The 11,511-nt window shown below is 37.3% G+C and overlaps 1 protein-coding gene across 3 annotated transcripts; it reads right to left on the reverse strand.

Annotated features, from left to right (window-relative positions):
- Nucleotides 1-6,635: 6,635 nt before the first annotated feature.
- LOC109693876 (T-cell surface glycoprotein CD1c-like) lies at nucleotides 6,636-11,200 on the reverse strand. Of its 3 annotated transcripts, none has more exons than XM_020175482.2 (6): nucleotides 10,885-11,152; nucleotides 10,341-10,607; nucleotides 9,330-9,608; nucleotides 8,831-9,109; nucleotides 8,414-8,504; nucleotides 6,636-8,265 (listed from the first exon to the last, which is right to left on the reverse strand). In XM_020175482.2, exons 1-6 carry the CDS (start codon nucleotides 10,943-10,945, stop codon nucleotides 8,244-8,246), a joined length of 999 nt encoding a protein of 332 aa, XP_020031071.1. In that variant the 5' UTR covers nucleotides 10,946-11,152; the 3' UTR covers nucleotides 6,636-8,243. The 3 variants fall into 3 exon arrangements, with proteins under 3 accessions (XP_020031071.1, XP_020031077.1, XP_073903857.1); XM_020175488.2 differs by having other exon boundaries at nucleotides 10,341-10,449; nucleotides 10,885-11,029; XM_074047756.1 differs by lacking the exon at nucleotides 9,330-9,608 and having other exon boundaries at nucleotides 10,885-11,200.
- Nucleotides 11,201-11,511: the final 311 nt, after the last annotated feature.

Here is an 11,511-nt window from a genome sequence, read left to right on the forward strand (position 1 = left end):
TTAGTAAGTATAGGTAAGAACTTTCTCAATGAAACCCCAGCAGCACAGCAACTAAGAGATAGCATAGATAAATGGGACCTCATAAAGCTAAAAAGCTTCTGTTCATCAAAAGAAATGGTCTCTAAACTGAAGAGAACACCCACAGAGTGGGAGAAAATATTTGCCAACTATACATCAGACAAAGGACTGATAACCAGAATATACAGGGAACTTAAAAAACTAAATTCTCCCAAAACTAATGAACCAATAAAGAAATGGGCAAGTGAACTAAACAGAGCTTTCTCAAGAGAAGAAATTCAAATGGCCAAAAAAACACATGAAAAAATGCTTACCATCTCTAGCAATAAAGGAAATGCAAATTAAAACCACGATAAGATTCCACCTCACCCCTGTTAGAATAGCCATCATCAGCAACACCACCAACAACAGGTGTTGGCGAGGATGCGGGGAAAAAGGAACCCTCTTACACTGTTGGTGGGAATGTAAACTAGTACAACCACTCTGGAAAAAAATTTGGAGGCTACTTAAAAAGCTAAACATTGATCTACCATTTGATCCAGCCATACCACTCTTGGGGATATACCCAAAAGACTGTGACACAGGTTACTCCAAAGGCACCTGTATACCCATGTTTATTGCAGCACTATTCACAATAGCCAAGTTATGGAAACAGCCAAGATGCCCCACCACTGACGAATGGATTAGGAAAATGTGATATCTATACACAATGGAATTTTATGCAGCCATGAAGAAGAACGAAATGTTATCATTCACTGGTAAATGGATGGAATTGGAGAACATCATTCTGAGTGAGGTTAGCCTGGCCCAAAAGACCAAAAATCGTATGTTCTCCCTCATATGTGGACATTAGATCAAGGGCAAACACAACAATGGGATTGGACTATGAGCACATGATAAAAGCGAGAGCACACAAGGGAGGGGTGAGGGTAGGTAAGACACCTAAAAAACTAGCTAGCATTTGTTGCCCTTAACGCAGAGAAACTAAAGCAGATACCTTAAAAGCAACTGAGGCCAATAGGAAAAGGGGACCAGGAACTCGAGAAAATGTGAGATCAAAAAGAATTAACCTAGAAGGTAACACCCATGCACAGGAAACCAATGTGAGTCAATGCCCTGTATAGCTATCCTTATCTCAACCAGCAAAAACCCTTGTTCCATCCTATTATTGCTTATACTCTCTCTACAACAAAATTAGAAATAAGGGCAAAATAGTTTCTGCTCGGTATTGAGGGGGTGGGGGGAGAAGTAGGGGGCGGAGTGGGTGGTAAGGGAGGGGGTGGGGGCAGGAGGGAGAAATGACCCAAGTCTTGTATGCACATATGAATAATAAAAGGAAAAAATAATAATAATCAGTCTAAACCCCTCTATTACTCTTCCTCAACCTTTTCCCCACACCCCATATTGTCCAACAGTTTTCAGTTTGTTTCATTGTGTCACATTCCTATACAGACACTATTACAATGTTATTCACTGTCTATCATTCTCTTCTCCTTTCCCTGCACCCCAGTCTCCTTAACAATCCAACAACTAGAAACATGCTGTGCATATATAGTAATGCTTATATTTTATTTGAATCTATCTTACACATATGAGAGGAAAACCTGCAATCTTTGTAGCTCTGAGCCTGGCTTACTTTACCTAACATGATCTATAGTTCCATCCATTTACCTAGGAATGACACACTTTCATTCTTCTTAAATGTGTTCAGAATACAATAAGTGAAAAACTGGACTCAAATTAAAATCTTTGCTTATGGAAAGTTCTTGGATCTAAGTGTAATAGGTTATCACTACCAATTCTACCATGTAAAATAAGTGAGAGAGCATTGTCTGTTCCTGGAAATAAATGGTTCACAACGTTAATAAAAGTAGCCTTCATCAGGGACCATCATTGTCCAATTGGAAGGTGAGAAGTCAAAATATGCATCTATTAATACCATTTTCAGACTCTAATATGTTCCATGTATTGTAGGTTCACTTGCATGAACAAATTTGAATGACATGATGGTGTTGAGAGGTGTGCAAGCATAACTAATAGGCTCATTTTTCTTCACAAAAAAATGCCACTGACAGTGATACTGAGGCAGGAATAGGGAGGTTTTGCAGTTAGCCTCAAAAGGGTGCTAATTGTATAAGCATGAGTACCTACAATGTCCGGTGTTCACTCAAACAGAGACATGCTCTGAGAGTCAGGAAGCACTAGAGAGAAAGAACTTTTGAGAATTCTGTTCTGCATTTCAGGGAATCATTACAATTTTCTGCATAGGGTCAGTTTTGCCACTCTAAGCCATGCTTGCATAATTCATACCCTTGTTGCTATCACTGTGATCAACCTCTGCTTGGCTTTAAACTTGACATTAGCTATCACATCATTACATGAACATTGGTACCAGGTACCAATGCATTCACTAGGACATGAATATGGTACCCAGCAGAAGGAGCACTCAACACCGGGTTTTTGCTTAGCTTTTATACAAGCAGCTTCACACTACTACTGTTAGGACATCTCTCTCTATAAATGACTTAAGCTGACAAAACAAAAGTCAGGGTAGGAACAAATACTTGAGGATTCTTTTTTCATTATTGTTGTTCTGGGAGTACATTGTGACATTTACAAAAGTTCGTACAATATATCATAGTTGAATTCTCCCCTCCATCATTATCTTTTACTCTCCTCCCCCATTCCTAGAAGAAAATTCAGATTCTTAATTATCTCAATCAAGGGAGCCCAGGACACATTGTCATACCTGCATCAATGGAAGTCATATGAGGACAGGAATTATTTGTGGAAATTAATATCTACTTCTTCAGAATCCCCAACAAGAGATATAACAGTAAATATCCTAAAATCCACAAGTAAAGAAAGAAAATGTCTCAGATCCAAAGTAAACTTTTTGCAGCTTTTAAGTCAATGAAGGACGTTCCACAGAAGTATAGGCAGATGTACAGTGAACTGGTGTCTAATGGCACCTGATGATTGCATTGATGTTCCCAATAAAGTCTGAATGGTGGTCATAGTGTCTAAGGAAGCTAAACTATGCAGAAGAAGCAGAAGTAAATGACTCAAGGTATAACATTTTAAAATTTTTATTTAAAGTAATAATAATCAACAATATGACAAATATGTTTTCATATCATTTAACATGTTTAATATTTCATAACAAGAGTATTTTAATCTCCTCATGCATTTATCAACACATTCATTTATTATTGTATTCAACTGGATTTATTGAGCATCTGCTGTATACCTGTACCAGCTCTATCCCCCCATCCACCCACATGCCATCTCACCCCAAATTTGGAAGTGAGCTTAGTTTTGGGGGTTTTTTAGCTCAGAAGACTTTATGTAATGTTTAGGCTCATTGGCTTAATCTTTTAACAGCTTTATTGAAGTATAACTGATATACAAAGAGTTTTATCTATTTGATGTCTGTTGTATGATGAGTTTAGACTTAGAGTCCACAAAAAAACTTTCTTAGAGCTAGTTAAACTAATTCAGCAAAATGGAAGAATACAAAATCAACATATAATAATCAGTTGCCTTTATATGTACTAATAACAAACCATATTACAAGCAAATGAAGAAAACAATCCTGCTTGCAATAGCATAATAAAGAATGAAACAATTAAGAATAAATTTAACTAAAGAGATGTACAACTAATACATTGACGATAAGAATTAAAATAAATTTAAAAATCCAACATTCATTGTTTGAGAAATTAAATATTTTCTTAATAAATTATGCAGAGGAGGGATTCATAGTGACAGTTCACATTATGAGAAATTTAATACTATTAAAATAGACATTCTACCTAAAATAGCCTACAGATTCCCATGTTAATTTAATGCTATCCTCATAAAAATCTCAATGGCCTTTTTTAAATAAAATGAAAATAGGAAACTATTCTAAAATTCACATGAAACCACAAAAGGTGCAGTATAGCCAAAACAATGTGGAGAAAGAAGCATAAAGTTGAAGATGTAATACTTTCTAGTTTCAAAATAATTATAAAGATTCCTAAGTAAAGGTAATATATGTGTCAATTAGCCTGAATTAATCATTCCACAGTGTGCACATGTATTATAATATCACATTGTATGACATGAACACCTATAATTACTTTCAAATCTAAATTTAAAAAAAAACAGCACAGGACTGGCCTATACTGTTCAGAACAGAACAGAAAAGAGAACGCAGAAATAAAACACACCTGTGTTCTGTCATCTGATCTTTGACATGATTTCTGTTGGCTTAATTTTGCCCAGGATCCAAAGATCTTTAAAAAGTTTGTAAGAACTTCACAGGTTGTTGGTTAAGAACGTATTTTCAGCAATAATGTACCTGCTTCCCCAGTGACTTGGACACAGATAGGTTTAAACTTTTGAGACAGACTGGTTAGCAAACCCAATGTATTTTTACCTTCTGGGGTCTTTCAATACAGACTGCACATTAATCGTTATTGTAATATGACATCATTCCTAGAAGTTTGCTTCTCTTTCCGCTGAAGTCTGAGTAGAGTTCAAAAGTCTGTTAATTGGAAGAGTTTGTGATTTCATTTTGAGCCAGAGGGGAGAAACACATTTTAAATAACAGAATTAGGTTATCTCTGAATTTGTACTAAGTTGGGCATATAATAGATTTTTACAAGTTACTGAAAATGTCAGTTGTCTTCAGTCTATTTGTAAAAAAATGTTTTTCTTTCACAAAGAAAACTAATTTCACTTGCTTAAATATTATGATAGGAAGGCTTACTGATGTTACTTGATAATCATAAATATCCTTGGAACTTTAACATATATATACATATAACTATAGCAGTATTGATCATTATAGTTCTACTTTTTTAATTTTTTGCTTATTTATTTATTCATTTATTCATATGTGCATACATAGTTGTATTTTTTAAAATTTAAGCTTGAGGAAACTTTAAAAATTTTTGCTTTGTGATCTTAACATATAATTCCTTAGAGATATAGAGCCAAATTGCTGTGGCTTAAATTCATTTCAAACGGTTACTCTCTCTAATATATCACCAGCTTGGTTAGTGATTATGATCAATTTATACTTGGATAATTTTTTTTTTGGTGGTGCTGTGGTTTGAACTCGAACCTTGCACTTCCTAGGCAAATGCTCTACCACTTGAAACAAGCACCCAGCCCTTTTTGCTTTACCTTTCAGCTGGGATCTTGTATTTTTGCCCTGGCCAGCCAGGACTGCAATCCTTCTGTATATACCTCCCACATCTCGGAGATGACAGATGCATGCCACCAAGTCTAGCTCATTTGTTGAGATAGGGACTCACTATCTGTCAGTCTGGACTGGTCTTGAACCATGATCCTCCTGATCTTTGTCTTCCAAGTAGCTATGATTTCAGGCATCAGCCACCATGCCCAATCGTTGCTGCCAATTTTTAGGACTAGTATTTTTGTTTCATTTATAAGTTTTACAAAAGTACTACATGTACCCGTATTTACTGGACAAATTCTCAAAATGATCCATGTCAGAGTCTGTAAATGACCAAGGTCATACAACAAATTGAGAAAAGCTCATTCAGAAATAACTTCCTGAGATTTCACAAGAGCAGTGGGGGCTGTTCCCATCTCTCCCCTAGCTAGATGATAATTTGGATGAGTACCAACAGTCTTGCTGCTACCAGAAGGGCAGACCCAATTTAGAACTCCACAAAAATACCTCATGCCCAGAGAAGTTGTAGGAAAAACTGACATTGGTCGCAAAAAGCAAAGCAAACATTGCAACTGCAAGAGTCTCCAATACTGACTGAGGCAAAGAACAAACCAGGTAAAATTTAATAAAGACATCTGGGAAATAAGACAAACACAATGGACTTTGCTTAGTTCCCACTTATTTCCAGAGGTTTGTAAGGCTGCATGTGTGCTAAAGAGAGGTCAAAGAAGTCCAGAGATATCTACCTGTCATGGTTAAAAACAAGACATTGCACAAAGAGAAAGTACATCTCAGGGCAGACTTATGAACTGCTCAAGCAGTGGACATGTGCCCCAACCCACACAGATGTCCTCAGTAGAAGAAAGAAGCCAAACTGGCTTAAGGCATTAGGCCACAGTACCTACTACTAAACCACACTGACCCAGGAGTGACACTTAGAAAGCCAGGGTTAATAAGGAAGAAATGGAGGAAGGGATGCATTGAGTCCTGGGATTTGAGGATGAAGGACATAGCAATTACATATTTAAAAGAAATAAAAAGTGAGCAAAGTCATCAGTGACTACAAACTGTGAGGCAAATAAAATCTACAAAATTTGTTCAAAGAAGTAACTAAATAAAGACACACAAGCATGGCATGATAGCACACATACTATCACAGTTTAAGTCTAGCCCATGTAAAAGTTAATAAGACTACTTCAGAAACAAGTTGAGGATGGTGGTACATACCTGTGGTCCCAGCTACTTGGGAGGTAGAGGAAGACTGCCACAGTTCAAGGCCAGCTTGGACAAAGTTAGTGTGTGACCCTATCCAGAAAACTAATTAAAAGCCAAAGGACTGGAGATGTAGCTCCAGGGTAGAACGCTTGCCTACTAAGCACAAGGCCCTGAGTTCAATCCCCAGTACTGAAAAAAAAAAATACACAGAAAGCAAAGTCAACAAAATGTTTTATTCAAAGAGTTTCAAACTAGAAACAACCCAAATGCTCATCAAAGAACAGACAGATTAAAAAATTACAGCATTACTTGCATGGGATTCTATTCAGCAATACAAAAGAACAGGTTATATGATATACTCAAGAACATTATTTACTTATAACTATATGTTAAATGAAAACAAAGTCAAATACAAAAAATACTCATACCTTATTCCCATCTTTAAAAAATTATAGAAAAAACAAATCTAAATTCACTTGGCTCAAAGGTCACTAGATGCAAGCTGCAGGGTTAGAGGACTGTGGTCTTGTTTATGTGAATGTGTACATTTATCAAATTATATGAAACTGTACACTTAAAATAGATGTGTTTTCCTGGAAATTTTACATAAACATTGCTGATTCAAAAATTTTAAAAAGAAACAAAAACTACTGCAAGAAGGATGTAGATAATTTGAAGAAGAAATCTTTGCAACTCCTTGCTCCTTTTTCTTTAACCATTCTGTGAAATGTCTGTGCCACTGTCCTTCATGTGTGACTTGCATATTCTCTCTCTGATTAGAACAATCTAGAAAGAGTTGACTCTGTATTTAGAAAAATAGTGTGTGAAACAGCTAAGCTGTATTTTTCCCTTAACAGGTTTAGAAAGAAAACAAGGACACTAAAGGATGCTAAAATTTCTCAGCTAAATAAACATTTAAAGAAGAAGAGAGGCATCAATGTCCAAAAGTTACAATGTCAGGAAAAAACATGAGGATAAAAAAACTATGAACCAGAGGACAGTTGAAGTGTTCTCTGGGTTCAGAGGGTGGAAAATATGCTTCCCTCTCATGGCTAAGAAATATTTCTTTTATTATTATTATTATTATTGTGAAATAGTATTTTATTTTAAATTTTTATTGTAGTACTGGGGGTACATTGTGACATTTACAAAAGTTCTTACAATGTATCGTAGTTGAATTTATCCCCTCCATCATTCTCCTTTATCCTCCTGATCCCATTCCTGGAATAGTTTCATTTTTCCATTTTCATTTATGAATACATAATATTTTTATCATATTAACCCTCCTATACCTTTTCCTTATGTCCTCCCCCTCCAACTGGTACCAACCCCCCCAGGCAGGACCCATTTTGCCTTCCTGTTCTCCATGTTTATTTTAAAAATGACCTTTTTCTTTATTTAAGATAGCTATGCAGGGTGTTCCATTGTAACAGTTCCATATATAAAAGTATTATAACCTGAATTGATTCGTCCCCTCTATTTTTCTCATTACTACTTTAGTCCCCATCTTATGGTGATTTCAACAAGTTTAAAATTCTATATTCACTCATATAGGAAATACATCAACCATATTCACCTTTCTAACTTTCAAGAAAAATTTCCAAGGAAATGACATCAAAATGGGCTTTGTCAGTTGAACTATTAAAAATGGAGATGTTATTCAATGCAGAGTTACAGAAATTAAATTGACTTATATTAGCAAGTAACTATTAGGCAAAAAGAAAAAATGACTTAAATAGATTGTAGAGAGGATGTATCACTGTGCTGTTCTAAGTTCCTGGGCTGTTGGGTTCTCATTATGCATTATGCATGCTGATGCATCTCATAGGATATTCCAATAAGAGCTGTAAAAGAATATAAATGAGAGAAACCTGGGTAAATAGGATGTGATGACTGAGAATTAGGTGTTTTCAAGGGAAAAAAAAGCTAAGTGAGTTAACAGTGGAATATGGAATAAGAAATTGGGAAAGACAAGGAATACAGAGAACTCACCATCGCTTCTTAAACAATAACATGAGGACTATCAAAAGGATCAAAGGCACTATCACTGCCAAAGAGATCAAGCTCGCAGAAAGACGGCGTCCTGTGAATGTTAGAGACATACATTTCATCTGGAACCCACTGATGATTTTACTTCATCTGCTGATTTCCTTACTTAGTATGAGCATTAGGTATAAGCCACATCAATCAACGTATTTCAGTCACTCTAGTCCCATTTTTATCCAAGGAAAGATTCCTTATCTTCCCCAAAATCTTCCTTATCTATTTGTCTCTGATGTCCCACTCTTCCATTTCTACCTGTTCATTTCTACCTGACATCCCTCATCTAGATCTGGCATAACCAAACTTTCCTATTTCCTACCCCTATTCTTAATGACCACCTACTCACACTTCCAAACCCAGACTTACCCCAATAGAGAATGATATCCTGGTCTCCTAGACTGCTGTGCCTCACTCGACAGGACAAGCCAGCAGCATCCTCAGCCGCTACATCCAGGTTTGCCCGAAGATACCAAGTCCCATCAGCATGGGGAAAAGGATCTTCATGTTTCGTGCCCAGTTGCTCCTGCTCATCCCTCATCCACATCACCCAAACAGGCTTTGGGTAGAAGCCAGAGACATGACAAACCAGCAATAGTCGGCCAGACTTAAGGGTGGAGTGGCCCGACAGCCAGGCCTCTGGCTTCACTACAGAGAACATAAGAGGTAATCAGATGTGCACACTTAACACATGGCTCAGGAACAAATATATCTTTATTAATATGCACAGTTATCTTTTCCCCCCTGTAGGACACTAACATTCAGCAGCCCCTGTCCCTCTTGTCCTCTTCCTTGTCCTAAGTCTGAAGAGCATTGTAGGTAGGGAAGACTTAAATAGAAAATCTTAAGAGGGAAGAGCTGCACTGACCTTTTCTCTGAAGATACATCTTCCCTGCATCCAGGAGACCCAAGAGAAATTGGGGACAGGTTTTTCTCACAAGGCTCTGCACTGTTTCCTTGATGCCTTCATATTGATTGAGGAGATCACAGACCTTCTGGGCCGGACTCCCACCCTCTGGAGATGGCACCCACGATGTGTTTTGGAAACTCATAAAATCTGATCCTTCATAAGCTACCTGGACGAAGTCCTTTGGGCTCTCTCTAGAGTACAACTCACAGCCAGCATTCACTTGCATTTCAAAGGGATCTTGGGGAAGGGTGGAATGAGAAAAATAATTCAAGTAAAACAAAAGTTGAGATTAATGATATGAGAATCTAAGGGACTTATGTGGAAGTGGAACATGTAGAATGATTTATAAGGGTATGAGAATGAGACAAATATGTCTCTTGATTGTATAATCAAGAACAAGAGAGAGAAAAAATTCTGGGAATGGGAAGGGGTGCAATAAGACATAAAATCCTTGAATTAAAGGAGATTGGTTTAAAGAAGATTTGGGGAAATAATAGATGAGCTACATAATATACCCCATATAGTGAGGTAGGGTACTTAGATGAGGGAGATGGGAGAACAACATTTCATGATGCACAAAATGCACTTTAAAATTATGGCAGTGGTAATTTCATAATTTGTTAGATAATAATTGTATATTTCTGAATAAATTGAAGAGAAGGGGGAATTATGGTCTCATCCAGAACATAATTTAAGAAAGTCAAGCAGAGAATAAGACAATTTTCCCTGATGATTTGGGCCACGGAAAGAAATCACAGGGGGAAAATAACATAGCACAAGAAAAAATATTGCTGATGTAGCAAAAGTCTAGAAAATGTTGGGTAAATGTCTGAAATATACTTGAAGAGTCTATGCATGTAGTGTTCTATAGTGCTATGGGATAATGAAGAATGGTGCAGAAATTAGTAGAAAATATTTCTAACAATAAGAAGAACCATCTAAACAATTCCCCTAGTTGGGTGAACTTACATTCAAACTGAAACTGGCTGGCATAGTTACGAATCTCCTGAGTTAATCCAATGAAGTACACACGGAATAGCAGCTCCAGGTCTGTCAACTGTTCATCAGTGAAGTTGCCCTTGGACCAGGTATGCAGAAAAATTATTGATCCTGATTCACTCTCCCAGCCATGAGTCTGCAACTCATCCAACCAACCTGAGCCCTGATTTTGTACCCAAGATTGGTTAGCATAGGATGAGATCTGGATGATATGGAATGAGACCATATCATGGACCACTGTAAATAGAAGAAGGTAAAGCAGTAAAAGAGAAAAAAGGAAAGACAAACAGAACAGAAAGAAGATAGAAAATCAATCAGCTACCAGAGAAAGAAGTATAATGACTAGCTTGTAATAACATTTTCCTTTCACAGGGCCCTATGCTCTGGCACCACCCTCAAAAAGAAAAAACTGAACTTGGAGAGAAGCATCCTGGCTTAAGAAATGCATTTTGGGAAAGCCCACCACACTCCACCCAGATCCACCCAGCTGGGCAGCTGACAGAGATGTTCTTACTGTCCGCATGGTTGCTGCCTGGGAGGAGAAGAGTCAGCAGTAGAAGTTGAAGAAACAGCATGTCATACGCAGATGTTTCCTTTTCTCAGCAGAGCTGGTCTTTGATGTCTGACATCAACAAAGTAAGCCTTCATAACTCTCATCTGACTTCCTTCTTGTGCCAACAGGCAATCATCTCCAATAGCAACTGACAACAACCAAGAAAATCTGTAGATTCCCTCAACCGTGGGCTTCCCTCTCAATCTCTCATTTCCCCTCCAGATCTGAACTACAGTTATTCTCTCCTCTCTGAATTTCAACTGCTCTCCTTTTCACTTAGCTCTATCCTATGTTCTTCTCATCCTTAGCTGCCCCTGGATAAAGTGGTATGTGACACTGAAAGATCACTTCACTTATCAGGGTCTTGAATGTTACCTATAAAATAAAGTGCATGGTTGTCCTGATCCTGCCTGTTTTACCAGATCGTAAGTCTAAAAGTTTCTCAACTTAATTATGCCTCCATGCCCCATCATGCTTTCTTTCTCCCTTTTGGATGTCCTCCAAATCTTCTCTTTCCCTTTTAACCCCTTACCCTTTCTCATTACTTGATTCTCACTGGTTATTTTATAAATTATAAAATTGGTGTTC

This window comes from Castor canadensis, chromosome 11 (genome assembly GCF_047511655.1).
Source record: "Castor canadensis chromosome 11, mCasCan1.hap1v2, whole genome shotgun sequence".
NCBI classification, from domain to species: Eukaryota; Metazoa; Chordata; class Mammalia; order Rodentia; family Castoridae; genus Castor; species Castor canadensis.